The following is a 21177-nucleotide window of genomic DNA, read 5'->3' on the forward strand; positions in this document are numbered from 1 at the left end:
ATGGGGACGGATCCGTTTGACGTTGACACAATATGGTGCAATTGCAAACGGATCCGTCCAGCATTGACTTTCAATGTAAAGTCAGGAGTCCCTTTCATACCATCCGATCGGAGTTTTCTCCAATCCGATGGTATATTTTAACTTGAAGTGTCCCCATTACCATGGGAACGCCTCTATGTTAGAATATACTGTACCATCGGATTTGAGTTAGATCGTGAAACTCACATCCGACAGTATATTCTAACACAGAGGCGTTCCCATGGTGATGGGGATGCTTCAGGTTAGAATATACTAAAAGAACTGTGTACATGACTGCCCCCCCTCCCCCCCTGTATTTAACTCATTGGTGGCCAGTGCGGCCGACCCCCCTCCCTCCCCTGTAGTTAACACATTGGTGGCCAGTGCGGCCGGCCCCTCCTCCCTCCCCTGTAGTTAACACATTGGTGGCCAGTGCGGTTGGCCCCCCCTCCCTCCCCTGTAGTTAACACATTGGTGGCCAGTGCGGCCGCCCCCCCTCCCTCCCCTGTAGTTAACACATTGGTAGCCAGTGCGGCCGGCCCCCCTCCCTCCCTTGTAGTACTGTAGATTCATTGGTGGCCAGTGGGCCCCCCACTCCCTCCCCCTCCTAATTAAAATCTCCCCCCCATCATTGGTGGCAGCGGAGAGTACCGATCGGTGTCCCAGTTTAATCGCTGGGGCTCCGATCGGTAACCATGGCAACCAGGACGCTACTGCTTTTATGCAGATGGATCAGCGGATCCGTCTGTGTGAAAGTAGCCTACGTCCACGAACGCGGATGCCAATTTTGTGTCCATCGTGTTTTTTCACGGACCCATTGACTTGAGTGGGTCTGTGAACCGTTGTCCGTCAAAAAAATAGGACAGGTCTTATTTTTTTGACGGACAGGAAACACGGATCACGGATGCGGCTGCAAAACGGTGCATTTTCTGATTTTTCCACGGACCCATTGAAAGTCAACGGAAACGGTTGTGTGCAGGAGGCCAAAGAGTGAGATCCTGGAAAGGTGATGTTGCACAGCCTGGGGGCTGGAGGACTTCGGGAGCACAGAGCGACGCCTGGGAATGGGTCGACTAGAGAGCCCAGCTTCCCCAAGGGACTTTTTATTTGCACAGCCTAGGGGCTGGAGGACCTGGGAAAAGCTGCATGCACTTCACCTGTGTGAATGGGGCTTAGAGGTGAGTCAGGGAATACCTCTGTTTAGTCAGGGCCCAGCCGGGCAGGTATTTATTATTGTTTTGATGTACGTGGGAACCTCACCCTATCCAGTGGTGTGTAACTGGGCTGTCCTGTATGCGAAGAATTTCAAAATAAATGCAATGTTTGGCCCCTAATCCTGTGGTGGATGAAGATCATTGTGCAAATGACCCCCAGATAAAAGCTAACCCCATATATAAATATATATATATATATATATATATATTTATTTATTTATTTTTATTTTTTATTTAAAAAAAATTCTTGCTTGGTAGGGTTTTGATCTTGCAGTTGTTTAAATTCTAGGATAATACACTTCAATAATTCTGTATTACACTGTATTGCAGCATATTACAGTATATTACGCCTGCCAGGAAGCCTAATGCACTCGGTGACAACCCGTGCATACGAACGAACTGAGCATCAATCAGATTCACCCCAGGCCCCGCTGTCGATAAACACCTCAATCCCCACAGTTTTTGACTCTAGCCCCACCTCAGCAGCCAGGAGAAATTGGGTACTACCAGTAAAAGACAAATGCACTTTTCCTGACTCTCCTACCCCTCCAAGATTCAGGAATTAAGTGTCCCTCTTTTTTCTTTTTGTCATTGAATGCATGGAGATACTCTGCTAAAATGTCCCTTTTGTCCGCAGAAAAAGCACACTCCCTTCTTATTACCAGTATGCTTAAAAACTGATCCAGCAGTAGCTCCCCTTAATTACATGGGTTCGTCCCCAGACATAAACCCAGGAGTAGCTTCACCCAAAGTATCAGAGGTGGACGATACATCATGTGATAGTACGCCCTGGGAGTGGGGGCCCCTAGATCTCTCTCTCAGGCGTCTATCCATGCGTATAGCAAGAGACATAGCAGCCTCCAGAGACATTGGGGTTTCTTGAAAAGCCAAGGCAACCTTCAGACGCTCCGATAACCCCTGACAAAACTGGCTACGGAGGGCAGGATCGTTCCATTCCGTATCCGTAGCCCACCTCCTAAACTCTGAGCAATAAATCTCAGCAGAATGATCACCCTGATGAAGGCCGCACAGCTTGGTTTCAGCTAAAGAGGTCTGATTAGGATCATCATAGATAAGACCCAAAGCTTCAAAAAATTTATCTACCGACTGGAGAGACTGCGATCCGGTCAGCAAAAAAAAGCCCATGACTGCGTATCCCACTTAATCAAGGATATAACCACACCGACTCGCTGTCTCTCATCCCCAGATGAGTGTGGACGTAGCCTAAAATACAGTTTGCACGCCTCCCTTAACAAAATGAAATTATCACGTCCCCCAGAGAATCTGACCTTGAGGGCAACTTTAGGTTCAAGACAGGCCTGGTAACCACCACCACTAGGACCAGCAGCCTGTGATCTCTGCATCTGCAAAAAGTTTGTGAGGAGGTCAGCTACCTCCAAATACAGCCCTTGCAGCTGACCTGCCAGTGCAGCAATAGGATCCATGGCTGCACGCAAACAAAAAATGACGGCTTTGGCGGTTTATAATGTCACGCTTCGTGTGGGAGGGAAACACCACACTAAGCATAAGAGGGAAGGGGGATCAGGGAATCAGGCCTGAGAACTAAGAAAGGAAGATGGACACCTCCTAGTAAGACCCTAATCAAAATCCTGACGATCAGTATGAACAGACCTCAGAGGTAGGTGTGTTCATAAACAGGAATACCTAGAGTCCAATCTAGCCCTATAGGACCCTGGTATTAATGGCAGGGATGAGACTACATGTTCCTCCAAAAGGTAGGACAAACAGAAGTCTCCCTCAGGCCTAATACAAACAATAGGGAAATGCAACACACAGGACCCAAACAAAATACAAAAGTGAAAGGAAATTCCGCCGAGATCCACACACCAGCAGTCCAAAACTGAAACTGAAGCTATAAACCGGGAACTCTGCCAAGATCCACACACCAGCAATCCAAAGCTAAAACTGAAGCTTTAAACCTCACGGCATTGTGGGAGAAGCAATTATAAATAAGGAAGGTTAAAAGACCACATTAGCAACACCTGAGGCAAGGGGTGTGGCCTTACCAGAAACAATACAGATGGCAATTGATCCACACGGAAGACCTGTCAGATCAAACCATGTGTTGCCAGTCTCACCTATCTCCTGCCATCTGTCACAGGAACGTCCTTGACATAGACATTGTAATATGGTGTCAGCTGTATATAACAGCTGACTAACACTGCAGATGGGGTTACAGATTGTAGGCTCACACCAGAACTTACCTGCACCCCATACTGTATCATTATGGCTCATTGCAGGAAGGGGTTAAAATATGATTAGCTATATAAAAGTACAGTTAACATTTTTGTTCAGAGCACTTTTTTTTAATATTATATGACATTTCTGTATGATTTTATCAGTAAATACAGGCATGCTCAACCTGCGACCCTCCAGCTGTTGTAAAACTACAACTCCCACAATGCCCTGCTGTAGGCTGATAGCTGTAGGCTGTTCAGGCATGCTGGGAGTTGTAGATTTGCAACAGCTGGAGGGCCGCAGGTTGAGCATGCCTGAGTAAATAGATTTCACAAACCCATAAATCCTTTCCTATTTAAAAGAAATTTTAAGATGTTATAATTGTGGTATTCATATGAAGAAACAAGTTTGGTGTGAAATAAATTTGTTTTCTTTTTACAATTTGATTTTCCAGATTGGCAACCCATTTAAAATGTACAAAATCCTTGACCAACTAGAAATTTAAATAGCATTAAGCAGAGAGATTATATTATAGATTTATTATAATAATATTACCTTCAGAATAGTGGGATAAGGTTAATAGGCTTACACAGGATGCACCAGCCCCAGATCCAAATATTGTAACCCTCTTTGGGTCCCCTCCAAAAGCTCCAATGTTTTCTTCAATCCATCGTAAAGCTTGTATTTGATCAAGTAATCCGTAGTTTCCTTTTGCTGCTTGGTCCCCTGTACTCAAGAATCCTGTGATAAAAAAAAATATATAAGATGATAGTAATAATAATCATGCAAATGAAAACTTTTTTGTAAGGAAATACCAAAATATTGAATATATTAAATTTAGAACTTTTTGAATTGCACTCCAAGGGGTTATCTTACCATAAGAATATATCTCTTATGCACAATAGAGCATAAGTATCTAATTGGTATGGGCCCAAACATTGAGTCCCTAGAGTAAATGTAACTGCAGTCATGCATATTAATTCTCTATTCAACTCTATGGGCCTGCTAGACATGGCCAAGTGCTCTACTTGGCTTCTCTTTGCCACTTCTATTAAGTTGAATTAAGTTGAATTAAGTTGAATGAAGTGGTAGAGTACATGCATGGCCCATGATTCACTCCAAGAACTCTACCGATTAATTCTTATGCTTGGAGGGGATATCATCAGCCAGATTCTTACAGATCAGATACTGCAAGGGGTTGTCTCACTTCAGCAAATAGCATTTTTTGTCCAGAGGAAGTTAATATAAAGCACTAGTGTTGATCGAGCACCGTAGTGCTCGGGTGCTCGGGCCGAACACATCGTGATATTCGGGTGCTGGACCGAGCATCCGAGTGTAATGGAAGTCAATGGGAGAACCCGAGCATTAAACCAGGTACACCCTGTTCTGAAGAGGGGAGGATGCCTGGTTTATAAGGAAATGTCAGAAATTGAATATGCCGCTGTATTTTATATACGAAATGTCAGAAATTGTTGGTAACTAGGGTTGAGCGAAACCGAGTTTTTGGAAGGCAGATTTTGCTGGACTGTTTTTTTTGACACCATGTCCCATTTGAAGCCCCCCTGATGCACCCCTAGAGTAGAAACTCCAAAAAAGTGACTCCATTTTAGAAACTACGGGATAGGGTGGAAGTTTTGTTGGTACTAGTTTAGGGTACATATGATTTTTGGTTGCTCTATATTTTACTTTTTGTGAGGCAAGGTAACAAGAAATAGCTGTTTTGGCACAGTTTTTATTTTTTGTTATTTACAACATTCATCTGACAGTTTAGATCATGTGGTATTTTTATAGACCAGGTTGTCACGGACACGGCGATACCTAATATGTATACATTTTTTTATTTATGTAAGTTTGACACATTGATTTCATTTTTGAAGCAAATAAAATCATGTTTTAGTGTTTCCATAGTCTAAGAGCCATAATTTTTTCAGTTTTTGGGCGATTACCTTGGGTAGGGTATGATTTTTGCGGGATGAGATGGCGGTTTTATTGGCACTATTTTGGGTGCGTGTGACTTTTTTATCGCTTGCTATTACACTTTTTGTGATGTAAGGTGACAAAAAATGGTTTATTTAGCAGATTTTATTTTTGATTTTTTACGGTGTTCATCTGAGGGGTTAGGTCATGTGATATGTTTATAGAGCCGGTCTATACGGACGCGACGATACCTAATATGTATACTTTTTTTTTATTTATGTAAGTTTTACACAATAACAGCTTTTTTAAAACAAAAAAAAATATGTTTTAGTGTCTCCATATGTTGAGCCATAGTTTTTTTATTTTTTGGGCGATTGTCTCAGGTAGGGGCTCCTTTTTTGCTGGATGAGGTGACGGTTAGATTGGTACTATTTTGGTGGGCAAACGCCTTTTTGATCGCTTGCTGTTTTTGTGATGTAAGGTGACAAAATTTTTTTTATTTAGCACAGTTTATATATATTTTTTTACGGTGTTTATCTGAGGGGTTAGGTCGTGTGATATTTTTATAGAGCCGGTCGATACGGATGCCGCGATACCTAATATGTATACTTTTTTTTTATTTATGTAAGTTTTACACAATGATTTCATTTTTGAAGCAAATAAAATCATGTTTTAGTGTTTCCATAGTCTGAGAGCCATAATTTTTTTCAGTTTTTGGGCGATTACCTTGGGTAGGGTATGATTTTTGCAGGATCAGATGACGGTTTAATTGGCACTATTTTGGGGTGCATGTGACTTTTTGATCGCTTGCTATTACACATTTTGTGATGTAAGGTGACAAAAAATTGTTTATTTAGCACAGTTTTTATTTTAAATTTTTTACGGTGTTTATCTGAGGGGTTAAGTCATGTGATATTTTTATAGAGCCGGTCGATACAGACGTGGAGATACCTATTATGTATACTTTTTTTTAATTTATATAAGTTTTACACAATAATATCATTTTTGAAACAAAAAAAAAATCATGTTTTAGTGTCTCCATATTCTGAGAGCCATAGTTTTTTCAGTTTTTGGCCGATTATCTTAGGTTGGGTCTCATTTTTTGCGGGATCAGGTGATGGTTTGATTGGCACTATTTTGGGGTGCATATGACTTTTTGATCGCTTGCTATTACACTTTTTGTGATGTAAGGTGACAAAAAATGGTTTATTTAGCACATTTTTTTTTTTTTTTTTTTTACGGTGTTCATCTGAGGGGTTAGGTCATGTGATATGTTTATAGAGCCAGTCTATACGGATGCGGCGATACCTAATATGTATACTTTTTATTTATTTATATAAGTTTTACACAATAACAGCTTTTAAAAAATAATATATATGTTTTAATGTCTCCATATGTTGAGCCATATTTTTTTTATTTTTTGGGCGATTGTCTCAGGTAGGGGCTCATTTTTTGCAAAAGTTGATAGAGAAGATATCCAAATGGATCGTGGACGTCATAGGGACGTGCAATCAGGCAGAATTTATCTAGTGTCAGCAAAGTGGCAGCAGGGCCTCTCCTGTCTAACGTTTTCTAATCCAAAATACTGCAGTAACATTCCCTGTAATTTTTAAATAATCATTTCAATAACAGGGCATCTTAGGAGTCCTGTATTGTTATTTATCGTCACTACCTCCTCGACTTGGGATTGGGTAATTGCCACGCGCCCCCCTCCCTAACTTGGAATCTTTGGCTTCAATACTTTATCCCATATTTCCGCCCGATTACATTTAATTTCATCCATTGACCTCCATTGGATGTGGTATCCCTTTCTCAGGCTCCCTCTCCGGCCTGGAACCCTGAATCCACGCCACCCGTGATCACCATGGTGGGCGCATAAAAGAACATCGAAAGTTGATGGAGAAGATATTCAATTGCATCGTGGACATCAGGGGGGCATGCGACATGGTGGAGCAGTATGTATGCACACGCCTACACGTACTGACTGATGGGTCTGCCCTCTTCAACTTCTGGGTCTCCAAATTGGGCACATGGTCTGAGCTTGCCCTTTACGCCTTGGAGGTGCTGGCCTGCCCTGCAGCCAGTGTATTGTCTGCACATGTGTTTAGCACGACTGGAGGGGGTTATCACAGGTTATACTTCCAAATGTTTTGGGGTGTACCCTAATTTAAAAAAAAAAATAATATATATATATATATATATATATATATATATATATATATAAATAAAAACAAAATGCAGTGTAGGCTACCTCCTCCTCCTCTACCGCCGCTTTCACCTACACCGCCACATCCACCGCCTTCTCAACCTCCTACTCCATATGGACCTTGTCCTCCTAGATCAAGATTATTATTTTTCATTTTTACGTATTTTATGTTATTTAAAGTCATTTCCCTATCCACTTTTGTTTACAGAGCGCTTGCCATGCTCTTAACCACATGTTGATGCCATTTTGCAGCCCTCTAGCCCTTTCCATGACATTTTTACAGCCATTTTAGTGCTCAAAAGTTCGGGTCCCCATTGACTTTAATGGGGTTCGGGGTCAAGTTCGGGTCCCGAACTCGAACTTTTTTGTGAAGTTCGTCCAAATCCGTCGAACCCGAACATCCAGGTGTCCTCTCAACTCTATTGGTAACACCAACTAAATGGTTCTGTAACAGCATGCGGGGGATGTATGGATGCATCTTGGACTCGCTGGTCGCTGCTGGGAACTATGTTGTCCGAATAGTACGCCACTTTTACATAATGACAATAATACGCACAAAGATTTTAGAGGAAAAATTTATAGAAAACATTCTTTCCTGAATATTAACTTCTATATAATGTGCAAGTGCTGCTAAAAATTACAAGGAAGAAGCACTCCGATACACCCTTGGTTACACATAAAGAAGGGCATCATATACACCCTTTTAAAATTATGATTGATGGCCTGCTGGTGACCCTCAAAAACATTAGGGGCAAGGGCCTGCTGATCTGAAAAAATCTAAACCATTATGGGCGGTGGCCTGCTGCCGCTTTGGTGACTCTAGTTAACCTGGGGCCGATGGCACGTCCCCGTGATGGTGACAATCCATTCGGATGTTTGGCCTATCAACTTTTGATGTAATTGTCAGCTCAAAACCATTGTAAACTACTGGTAACGGGAAATCAGTGTTTGATTCTGGAGAGGGAGGCTGAGAAATGGCTACCACATCCAAGGAAGGCAAGCGGGTGGAGTGCAAATCACACATTCGTGACTCGTGGAGGTAGTGACGATAAATAACAATACAGGACTCTTAAGATGCCCTGTTATTGGAATGAGTAATAAAAAATTACAGGGGATGTCACTGCAGTATTTTGGATAAGGAAACATTATACAGGAGAGGCCCTGCTGCCGCTTTGATGACTCTAGATAACTTCTGCCTGATCACACGTCCCTGTGACGTCCACAATCCATTTGGATATATTTCCTATCAACTTTTGATGTTCTCTTATGCGCCTAACATGGTGACCACCGGTACCGGGGAATCATTGTTCGATTTCGGAGAGGGAACCTGATAAACGGCTATGGCTACTACTTCAAAGGAAGGTAGCATGAGTTGCGGGCCTGCAGGTGAGCTGACCCTGTAAAAGATTTGAGTTGCGGGCCTGCAGGTGAGCTGACCCTGTAAAAGATTTGAGTTGCGGGCCTGCAGGTGAGCTGACTGTAAAAGATTTTAGGTGCGGCCCTGCTGGTGAGCTGACCCTGTAAAACATTATATGCGAGTGCCTGTGGGTGAGCTGACCCTGTAAAACATTATATGTGAGGGCCTGCAGCTGAGCTGACCCTCTAAAAAGCTCTATGCGAGGGCCTGCATGTGAGCTGACCCTGTAAAAGATTTGAGTTGCGGGCCTGCCGGTAAGCTGAGGTGGAAACCCAACTTGATTTTGATGGCTACATTAATCTGCAGGTGACCGTCATACAGCAATACAGATTTGTTTCCATCTGCATCTTGCTCAACAATCTGTGGCCTCAGTTTTTTATCCAGACTCTGTCATTGTGCCCAGGGCCGGTGCAAGGATTTTTGCCGCCCTAGGCAAGATAAAAATTGCCGCCCCCCCCCCTTATCAGATGATCTGCCCATATCATGACATCACATATGTTCCACCCCTTTCTCAGCTTTTAAATTAAAAGAACTGCTATGTTTCCCTTACGGTTAATCTAGCTTCTTGTAGCTGTCCCTTTTTGCGGAACGGAATTGCGGCCCCAGATCCGCAATTCCGATCCTGAAAAAAATAGAACATGTCCTATTCTTGTCCGCAATAGCGGACAAGAACAGGCATATTCTCTTAGTGCCGGCAATGTGCGGTCCGCAAAATGTGGAACGCACATTGCCGCTGTCCGTGTTTTGAGGATCCGCAAAACACACACGGATGTGTGAATGGACCCTAAATGTGAGGTAAATTAGTTTCCAATGTAGTATTAATAACTAAACAATTACATAATAAACATATTACATTGTCTACTTACCACCAGGACAGTAAGATGATCTGGTCTCTGGCTGCAGTCTGGCTCTGGGGACTCCCTCGTCACTCTCTTCTCCCCCCCTCCCTCCCTCGTCACTCTCTTCTCCCCCCCTCCCTCCCTCGTCACTCTCTTCTCCCTCCCTCGTCACTCTCTTCTCCCCCCCTCCCTCGTCACTCTCTTCTCCCCCCCTCGTCACTCTCTTCTCCCCCCCTCCCTCCCTCGTCACTCTCTTCTCCCTCCCTCGTCACTCTCTTCTCCCCCCTCCCTTGTCACTCTTCTCCCCCCCTCCCTCCCTTGTCACTCTTCTCCCCCCCTCCCTCCCTTGTCACTCTTCTCCCCCCCCCTCCCTTGTCACTCTCTTATCCCCCCCCTCCCTCCCTCCCTTGTCACTCTCTTCTCCCCCCTCCTCCCTCCCTCCCTTGTCACTCTCTTCTCCCCCCTCCTCCCTTGTCACTCTGCCCCCCCCTCCCTTGTCACTCTCATTTTACACCCCCCCCTTGTCATTGTCATTTTACACCCCCCCTTGTCACTGTCATTTTACACCCCCCCTTGTCACTGTCATTTTACACCCCCCCCTTGTCACTGTCATTTTACACCCCCCCCCCTTGTCACTGTCATTTTACACCCCCCCCCCTTGTCACTGTCATTTTACACCCCCCCCTTGTCACTGTCATTTTACACCCCCCCCCCCTTGTCACTGTCATTTTACCCCCCCACACTAAGTGAGCACTTCCTGTCAGTCCGGCCGGGTACAGGAAACAAAAGCTCCTGTACCGCGGACCGAACAGAGCTCGGCCACGCTACACTAACAACAGCAGTAGCACAGAGCAGAGACAGCAGGCTGCGCAGCACTGAGCCGGAGATTCTTTAGAGCGGCAAGCGCTCAGAAGGCGCAGCATGAGGGGCGCCGCCGGCCGCCCGAACTTATATAACAAACTTTTCTTTTTTTTTTACTCCGCAAAAGGGCGCCCCCTGCTAGATGGCGCCCTAGGCGACTGCCTAAGTCGCCTTACTGGTGGCGCCGGCCCTGATTGTGCCACTATGTGGCCTCCTCATGCTGCCATATCCACACCATGTCACCTTGCCACTCATTTTTATCACCATGCTGCTGATGCTGCTTAAAAGGCCTTAAACTGATCACCAGGCCCACAATTTAATTAAGGTTTTGGAATCGATTAAACCCAACTTGCTTTTGTGGGCTGCATCAGTGGCGTAGCTAGAAATGAAAGGGCCCCACAGCTAATTTTTGAATGGGGCTCCATCCCACAGTAATTTTTTAGCGACCCCTTCCTTTCATGCCGCCCCCATTCCTGTGGCTAGTAAAAATTGCTTTCTCAGATCAGGGCCGGCATCTGTTCCATCCGTTTTATACACTGTCTATACTGTCACTGTATAATTTCATTGTGTAATACTGTTGAGAGGGTCCTGAGCAAATCCTTTAGTCCTCCTCCTCCTGGATGGGCCCCTTCTGGGTCAGGGCCCCAAAGCTGCAGCTTCCCCTGCTTCCCCTATAGCTACACCCCTGGTCTGCATTAATCTGCAGGTAACCGTGATACAGCTCCACAGATTTGTTTCGATCTGCATCTTTCTAAACAATCTGTGGCCTTAGTCTTTTATCCAGTCATTGTCATGTTATCTCAAGCTGCCATCTCCACAGAATGTCACCTTGCCACTCATTTTTATCACCATGTTGCTGCTGATGCTGCTTAAAAGGCCTTAAACTGATCACCAGGCCCACAATCTAATTAAGGTTTTAGGCACAAAATCAAAGTAAACAATAAATTATATAGGAAAAATTTATTGAAAACATTCTTTCCTATATATTTACTTGTATATAAAGTGCAAGCGCTGCCAAAAATTTCAAGAAAGAGGCACTCCGACACAACCTATATATCACATAAGGGAGGGCCACCTGCAGGTGAGCTGACCCTGTAAAAGATTTGATTTGCGGGCCTGCATGAGAGCTGACCCTGTAAATGATTTGAGTTGCGGGCCTGCAGGTGAGCTGACCCTCTAAAAGATTTTAGGTGCGGTCCTGATGGTGAGCAGACTCTCTAAAAAATTTGATGTGAGAGCCTGCTGTTGAGCGGACCCTGTAAAAAAATTAGATGCGAGGGCCTGCTGGTGAGCGGACCTTGTAAAAAATCAGATGTGAGGGCCTGCTGGTGAGCGGACCCTCTAAAAAATTATATGTGAGGGCCTGCTGGTGAGTGGACCCTCTAAAATAAAAAATTATATTCAAAGGCCATATATGTGATGGCATTTTATGGTCAATTCAGGCCTTGTTCATTTTTCAGTTGACAGGCGGATATGCTTATCTGTTATAATGCCACCAGCAACACTAAATACACGCTCAGAAAAAACGCTGATGGCAGGATAGTCCAGCACCTCCAAAGCATAGAGCGCCAGTTTGTGACACGTGTCCATCTTGACACCCAGTAGTTGTAAGGCACTGAGGGATCATTGAGGACGCTGACACGGTCTGTTATAAACTTCTTCACCATCTTCCAAAATTTTTCTCTCCTTGTGGCAGTAGGCCGCACATCAGGGTGAGGGTGCTGGCGGGGTGTCATGAAACTGTCCCAGGCTTTGGAGAGTGTTGCCCTGCCTCTGTTGGAACTGCTGTGCGTTCCCCCTGTCTCCCCTCCTCGTTTGGCATCCCTTCCTCCTTTTCTGTCAATCCAGGCCTGCGTCTTGGACAGGGGATTGGCCAGCATGTAACACAAGGGAAGAAGAGTCAGTAGTGTTAGCCGCAGACATAGATTGTGGACCCAAGCGTTCGGCCCACCTATTAGGGTCTATTGATGACATGTGGCAGAGGATACTAGTGTTCACGCCCCGGCTCATTTTGGTGTGACACAGGTTGCAAACTACTATTCTTTTGTCCAGGGCTTTTTTTCTCAGAGAAAAGGTGGTGGAACTCACCCCCCCTCCCCTGGCCACGCCCCTACTCAACCCTAGGACCGCCCCCTACCCGCCCCTAAGACTGCCCCCTACCCACCCCTAGGACCGTGGGGGGGGTATAAAAGTCCAGCCCAGCAAAGAAACCCCCCAGATGGGGATGGCACTGTTAATGGGGGATCTGGGGATGGCACTGTTAATCTGTTAATGGGGGGATCTGAGGATGGCACTGTTATGGGGTGGAGGATCTGGGGATGGCATCCACAGACACCCCATTCTATAACAGTGCCATCCACAGACCCCCCCATCCTATAACAGTGCCATCCACAGACCCCTGCCACCCCATAACAGTGCCATCCACAGACCCCCCCACCCCATAACAGTGCCATCCACAGACCCCCCCACCCCATAACAGTGCCATCCACAGACCCCCCCACCCCATAACAGTGCCATCCACAAACCCCCCCACCCCATAACAGTGCCATCCATAGACCCCCCCACCCCATAACAGTGCCATCCACAGACACCCACCCACCCCATAACAGTGCCATCCACAGACCTCCCCACCCCATAACAGTGCCATCCACAGACCCCCCTCCTTAACAGTGCCATCCACAGACCCCCCCACCCCATAACAGTGCCATCCACAAACCCCCCCACCCCATAACAGTGCCATCCACAGACCCCCCCCCACCCCATAACAGTGCCATCCACAGACACCCACCCACCCCATAACAGTGCCATCCACAGACCCCCCACCCCATAACAGTGCCATCCACAGACCCCCCCTCCTTAACAGTGCCATCCACAGACCCCCCCCCACCCCATAACAGTGCCATCCACAGACCCCCCCACCCCATAACAGTGCCATCCACAGACCCCCCCACCCCATAACAGTGTCATCCACAGACCCCCCATTGCCGCTCCAGTAGAGACTTATAAAATGTGTAATTACATGAATAATGATTCCTGCTGCCCCTCAGTAAGATAACTTTCAATATATTGTACTCACAGCCGGCTACTGTTATCGTAATGCAGGCGGCCGGGCAGACGAGCGGCAGCGTCACTGACTGACGTCACGTGCGTGCGCCGCCTACTTTATGAATGAAGCAGGCGGCCCAGGCAGGTGACGTCAGTCAGTGACGCTGCCGCTTGTCTGCCCGGCCGCCTGCATTACGATAACAGTAGCCGGCTGTGAGTACAATATATTGAAAGTTATCTTACTGAGGGGCAGCAGGAATCATTATTCATGTAATTACACATTTTATAAGTCTCTACTGGAGCTGGGGGCCGGAGCACAGTGAACGCACCGCCCCCCAGCTCCTCCTCCCAGTCCCTCCCCGCTGATACATCGCAGGCTGCGATGTCAAAAGGTGGCGGAACGCCGTTCCGGTGCGTTCCGCCAGAAAAAAAGCCCTGCTTTTGTCGTCCGCACTTTCCTCAAAAAAGCGCCATACTGTCGAACACCTACCCCTTGCCAAGGGAGATTTACGTAAGGGGGTGCTCCGTGGAACAGTTGCGGCCTGTTCTGTGGTGCCCGCCTTCTACCTTTTGCCACCCCACTGCCTCTTCCAGCCTGTTGCAGTGCTGTAGATCCCTCTCTCTCTGTACTGCTCTCCTCGCTCGGCTTGTTGCCACCTTCCCAGGTTGGGTCAGTGACCTTGTCGTCCAGCACCTCCTCTTCCATTTCCTCACTCTGATCATTCTCCTGATTTGTTGACCTAACCACAACCTCAGTGATTGACAACTGTGTGTCATCTTCTTCCTCGACCTCTTGAGATAGTAATTGTGGTTGAGTGATTGGCAACTGTGTCTCATCATCATCCACCTCATTAAACACTAATTGCTGTTCCCCAGCGTCATGTTCTTGTGACTCTGGATGCTCAAGAGGTTGGGAATCAGGGCACAAGATCTCAGGTCCCTCTTCAAGCGTGCTTGGCGAGAGGGCCAAATCAATTAATGGCAATGCAAAGAGGTCCACAGAATATTAGAGTGTGGGATCACCTGTTTGGCCAGACTGTAAATGGTGGGAGGAAGGAGGATCAGGGTGAGGATTGTGTGGACCAGACTCCTGGCTACTGAGACTGGACTTGGTGGAAGACAGGGTTGTGCTTAACCGACTGGAAGCACTATCTGCTGGAATCCAACCGATCACCTGCTCGCACTGGGCTGACTTCAAGATTGGTCTCTTGCGCCGCCCTGCAAACTGGGACATGAAGCTAAGTATCTTGGATGATTGTTTTACTTGTGCTCTGGCAGCAAGCACAGTTTCAACACGCCCAGGTCCACGGCCTATTTTTGCACCATCAGCATCACGGCCACTTCCCCGTCCCTTAATGCTCGCCTTCTTCATATTAAATGTTATATGTTATAAGGGACTGCTTATAGGAAAAATGGTGATAAATTATGGAAAAAATATTATTGTTTTCGCTAATATTTTTCCCAATAACTGGGCCTGACACACACACACGCTATTGCAGCACAGATTTGACAATTCACTGCAGGGACTGTTAATAGGAAAAATGGTGATAAATTATGGAAAAAATATAATTGTTTTCACTAATATTTTTCCCAATATCTGGCCCTGGCACACCCACGCTATTGCAGCACAGATGTGATAATTCACTGCAGGGACCGTTTATAGGAAAATTATGGATACATTATGGAAAAAATATATTTGTTGTCAGTAATATTTTTCCCAATATCTGGGCCTGACACACACAGACGCTATTGCAGCACAGATGTGACAATTCACTGCAGGGACTGTTTATAGGAAAAATGGATATAAATTATGGAAACAATATAATTGTATTCACTAATATTTTCCCCAATATCTTGCCCTGACACACACACACTATTGCAGCACAGATGTGACAATTCACTGCAGTGACCGTTTATAGAAAAATGATAGATAAATTATGGAAAAATATATATTTGTTGTCGCTAATATTTTTCCCAATATCTGGGCCTGACACACACACGCTATTGCAGCACAGATGTGACAATTCACTGCAGGGGCCGTTTATAGGAAAAATGTGGATAAATAATGGAAAAAATATAATTGTTTTCACTAATATATGTCCCAATATCTGGCCCTGACACACACACACACGCTATTGCAGCATAGATGTGCCAATTCACTGCAGGGACCGTTTATAGGAAAATTATGGGTAAATTATGGAAAAAATATATTTGTTGTCGCTAATATTTTTCCCAATATCTGGGCCTGACACACACACACGCTATTGCAGCACAGATGTGACAATACACTGCAGGGATCGTTTATAGGAAAATGATGGATAACTTATGGACAAAAATATATTTGTTGTCAGTAATATTTTTACCAATATCTGGGCCTTGCACACACACACACACACACACACACGCTATTGCAGCACAGATGTGACAATTCACTGCAGGGACCATTTATAGGAAAAATCTAGATAAATTATGGAAAAAATATATTTGTTTTCACTAATATTTTTCCCAATATATGGGCCTGACACACACACACACACACACACGCTATTGTAGCACATATGTGACAATTCACTGCAGGGACCATTTATAGGAAAAATGTGAATAAATTCTGGAAAAAATATAATTGTTTTCACTAATATTTTTCCCAATATCTGGCCTGACACACGCTATTGCAGCACAGATGTGACACTTCACTGCAGGGATTATTTATAGGAAAAATGTGGCTAAATTATGGAAAAAATATAATTGTTTTCAATAATATTCTTCCTATCTCTGCCCCTGACACACAGAAGGTATTGCTGAACAGATGTCGCAAGTCACAGCAGACACCCTCTATAGAAAAAGAATCACAAAGAATGGGGAAAAAAAAATCACACTACTTTGCAAGATTAAATTGTTGCCACCACACACAATACTCCTTAAAAGGACTTTTGGGTTTTAAACCTAAATAAATTGCGATCTCAAACTCCCTATACTATCTGTCCCTTCCTAACAGCAGCTCTCCCTGACTCGCAATGAGCCGAACCAGCGTCATTTGGTGCTATATAGCACCCGATGACGCGTTCTGGCCAGCCAATCACTGTAATGCCAGTAGACAGTGATGGCAGTACCTACCTGCACGTTTATTGGCTGCTTAGCAGCCGTGAAACGTGCGGGAAGAAGACTCAAGCATGGCGCTCGAGCACAAGCGGTACTGCCATGTGCCGAGCATAGCGATGCTAGAGCCGAACAGGTATTCGGCCGAGCATGCTAGCTCAACACTATAAGGCACTTACTAATGTATTGTTTTTATACATATTGCTTTCTTTGCTGGCTGGATTCATTTTTCCATCACATTTTACACTGCTCATTTCCATGATTGCGACCACCCTGAAATCCAGCAGCGGAGGCCGTGCTTGCACACTATAGAAAAAGGCACAAGCCTATGTGCTGCCCGCCAGAGAGGCCGGCATTTTTTCATATGTTCATACACAACCACTACTGATAGATATCAAGTAGGTCATAACAATAAAAAAAAAACAGTGTATAATGTGATGGGAAAATGAATCCAGGAAGCAATATGGACACAATACATTAGTAAGTGGCTTGTATGAACTTCCTCTACGTATTAAATGTCACTTGCAGCCCCTTTAAGCTACAGTATGTCCTGTGGATAGGGAGTAATGGAGTAAGATGCCGGTCTTAATAACCTTGCAATAGTGCTTCATGAGCTGGCCTCTAGATAACTTAGGCGCTGGCCATGTGACTTGCTTAAAACTACACCAGCTCCCTTGCTGGCAAAGATTTAGGTAATTTTTTATGGCAAAAACAGATGTAGAAAATTATAAATGAGACGGGGCCCCTTCCCTGGAGAGGAAAAGTTGAGCAAATGTCTATTAATGAACTTGGTAGGGTGAATTTCTTAATTTTCAAAAGTATATTTTTGGGGGTTTTGTATCTACATAAACGAACAAAATAAGCTTACATGCCTAAACCTTCTTTTCTAATAATAACAATTAGCATTTTCTTTTATTCTGTTATATTTGATTCATATTATTGTATTTGTACTTTATTGAACCTTCCATTGATTAAAGGGGCTGTTCAAATGTTTAATATTGATGACCTATCAGTACGTTATTGGTCAGGGTCTGACACCTGGCACCCCGACAGATCACCTGTTTGAAAAGGCTATGACGCCCAGCTGAGCTGAGACCTTAGGATGCATCTCAGGAGAGTGCTGGTATTCATGGTAGGATCGGAGTTGTTTGTACGGGACCCACGCTGTGGTCAGCGACATGTAGCGCTCTGGGATGAAGCAGAGTTGAGATCCTGGGGTCGGCAAGGGTAAGAAGCTGCTTCTCCGCAGCATGCAGTATTAGAGTCCGGCCGGCGGGGGGGCGGCCCCCTAGGTGAGGGGGGGCACCCCTGCACCAGAGCACAATGCCAGGGAGCTGTGCGGCTCCCCACGTGGTATGGGTGCCCAGCCGGCGGGGGGTCGGCCCCCTAGGTGAGGGGGGGCACCCTCGCACTGGTGCACTCTGCCAGGGAGCTGTGGGGCTCCCCACGCGGCACACGATTCAAACCGGCGGGGGGGCGGGGCCCATGGTAAAGGAAGGGCTCCCCCTGCCCCGGTGCACATTGCCAGGGAGCTGCGCTGCTCCCCATGTGGTGCGAGTGTCCAGCCGGCAGTGGGTCGGCCCCCGCACTGGTGCACTCTGCCAGGGAGCAGTGTGAGCTCCCCACGCAGCTGTGTGTAAAGGTGCAGGGGACACTGTGTCCCCGCTCCTCATCTTCAATAAAGTCTGGCACGGGCCACCGTGCCGTTAGTTAGGCAGGGATCAGGGGAAGGAGTACTAGGCTCGGTCAGGGGGAGCAGATCATAGGCGGTGGCTGGCTTCCTTCTGCCGGCCGTACATAAGGTTTCCAAGGGGGTTATTTAGGCACAGGATGTTAGTTAGTCCATGCAGGTGATCTGCTTTATACCATGCTCTTCATGCTCCTACTCAGAGCTGTGCCCATACCATGTTTTTAGGCACCACTCACATCCAGAGCTGCATGCACCCACTTGTTCTTGCATTATGTGGTATACTCTGCTTCCACTTAAAGCTGCATTTCTTTTCATTGCTACATTATGATTACTCAGTATTCTTACTAGGGCAACCAGCACACCGCTCTGATACTGCTCTTCCTGTAAGCATAGCTGCTTTCTTTTCAGGCTTACGTTTCTTTCCTCAGTGGTTTGTTACATTCCACAGGTCTACTTTTTCTGTTCACTTCGAAAAGGAGAGCTGGTCATGCAGCTCTATAGTGTAGTGGTTAACATTTTTGACTGTAATGTGGAAGGTTGTGAGTTCGAATCCTGCCAGAAATTTTTTAGAAATAGAGGCTAAATTAGATTTAATTACACTGACTCGAGCATCGCTCTCGATCACACGCGATATTCGGCCAAACACCGATATGCATGCTCGCCCAACACTAGTTAGAAATTAAAAATTGAAAAATTATTGAAATCATACAGGCATATAACTTGAGGTTTGCTTCAATATTTCTGTCAATATTTTCCCATATTATTCTTATAAATGCTTCAGGAGATATAGATCTAATGGTACATTATGCAATATGTGGTGGAGTAGGTCTAAAACTTGGGGTGTGATTGCATTCCTTCTCATATAATTAACAATCTCTACATTCTTGAATCCACATAGGATACCTTTGTCACTGGGTTCTTAAGGGAAACCATTTATCAAGCTCTCTAAATTATATATATTTTTTGGCTTCACAGTTATATTTGATTTGTAGAATGAAAGGGACTATTATTATTAAATATTATTAAGGAAAAGATGGGCATCTCCTACTTAGGAACATATAGTGTAACAACAGGGATAAACGCACCCTTGAAAGAATTGTCAAGAAAAGGCCATTCAAGAATTTGGGGGAGATTCATAAGGAGTGGACTGCAGCTGGAGTCAGTGCTTCAGGAGCCTCCACACACAGACATATCTAGGGCATGGGCTACAACTGTTGCATTCCTTATAACAAGCCACTCATGTCCCAGAGACTGGGCTAAGGAGAAAAATTGTTCCTCAAGAACTGTTGCTCACTGGTCCAAAGTACTGTTTTCAGATGGAAGTAAATTTTGTATTTCATTAGGAAATAAAAGTCCCAGAGGCTGTAGGAAGAGTGGGGAGGCACACAATCCAAGTTGCTTGAGTTCCAGTGTAAAGTTTCCACAGTGAGTCATCTGTTGGTGTTGGTCCACTGAGTTAAATGAAGTCCAAAGTCAGCACAATCGTCTACCAAAAAACTTTAGAGCACTTTTTGTTTCCCTCTGCTGACCAGCTTTATGGAGATAATTTAATTTTCCAGCAGAACTTGGCACCTGCCCACATTGGTTTAATAACCATGGCATCAGTGTGCTTGATTGGCCAGCAAACTCGCCTGACCTATCTATGGGATATTGTTAAGAGGAAGATTAGAGACACCAGACCCAACAATGCAGACGAGTTGAAGGCTGCTATGAAAGCAACCTTGACTTCCATAAAACCTCAGCAGTGCCACAGATTGAGTGCTCCATGCTGTGTTGCATTGATACAGTAATTCATGCAAAAGGAGCTCTAAGTATTGAGTGCATATACTGTACTTATTTTTCTGTAGGTCAACATTTCTATATTAAAAAACATTTTTAATTGGTTTTATATAATATAAAAAAAGAATTAGGAGCGCTCATAGGACATTACAAATACCACTCAATTACAGCTGACCAGCCTGAGCATATTTGTATTGCACCATGTGTACCGCCAAGAACAGCGATACCACGTGAGACACCGACACGAGCAGCTACAGTCGGGTAGCGGCACCAGCCGTACACGGAGGTGTGGAGGTAAGACAAGCCTCACCATTATCTCACTGGTGCCACGTGGGACGCAGGTCGATTTAGACTATACCACCAACAGTAAGTACATCATACGGGTCATTATCAAATACCTGTCAATTTACCAAATACCTGTTGCCTTACTGCTACCGTGTGGGATGCAGGTTCGGTTTACATTATGCTATCAATGGTGAATATATTATATGGATCAACATTAAGTTCCTACTATCAAGGAAAGATTAATAAAGGAGAACTTTTGACTGAACATAATAACAAACACTAACTCAATGCATTGAGATATTTTATTTTCATCTTCCTTTTTATATATTTTTATATGCGGTCAGAGTGAACTACATCCTACTTACTGAAAAATCATTTATGTCATATCTGAACTCATGGTATTAGATATAATATTTGCTACAAACATTAATTATATCAATTTTTTGTGATGGACGAACATCTGCCGGGACGGTTTGCGAACGTGATCAAATGTTCGCGAACAGCAAGTTCGCGGCGGGTCCCATTTATTTTAATGGCAGGCGAACCTGAAAAACCTTAAGCTCATATTTGTAGCCAAGAAATAATTACTAGAAGTGCACAAATAGTCCCAC

At 45.0% G+C, this 21177-nt stretch overlaps 1 protein-coding gene across 2 annotated transcripts in view; it reads right to left on the reverse strand.

Annotated features, from left to right (window-relative positions):
- The window catches only part of NLGN4X (neuroligin 4 X-linked), a 378225-nt gene that overhangs the window by 59430 nt on the left and 297618 nt on the right, over positions 1–21177 (reverse strand). For both annotated transcript variants that reach the window (XM_040421828.1, XM_040421827.1), the window contains one exon: positions 3987–4172. In XM_040421828.1, coding sequence (XP_040277762.1) covers positions 3987–4172 — 186 coding nt within the window. The remainder of the gene's footprint in view (positions 1–3986; positions 4173–21177) is intronic.

Source organism: Bufo bufo, chromosome 3 (assembly GCF_905171765.1).
Source record: "Bufo bufo chromosome 3, aBufBuf1.1, whole genome shotgun sequence".
NCBI lineage: Eukaryota > Metazoa > Chordata > Amphibia > Anura > Bufonidae > Bufo > Bufo bufo.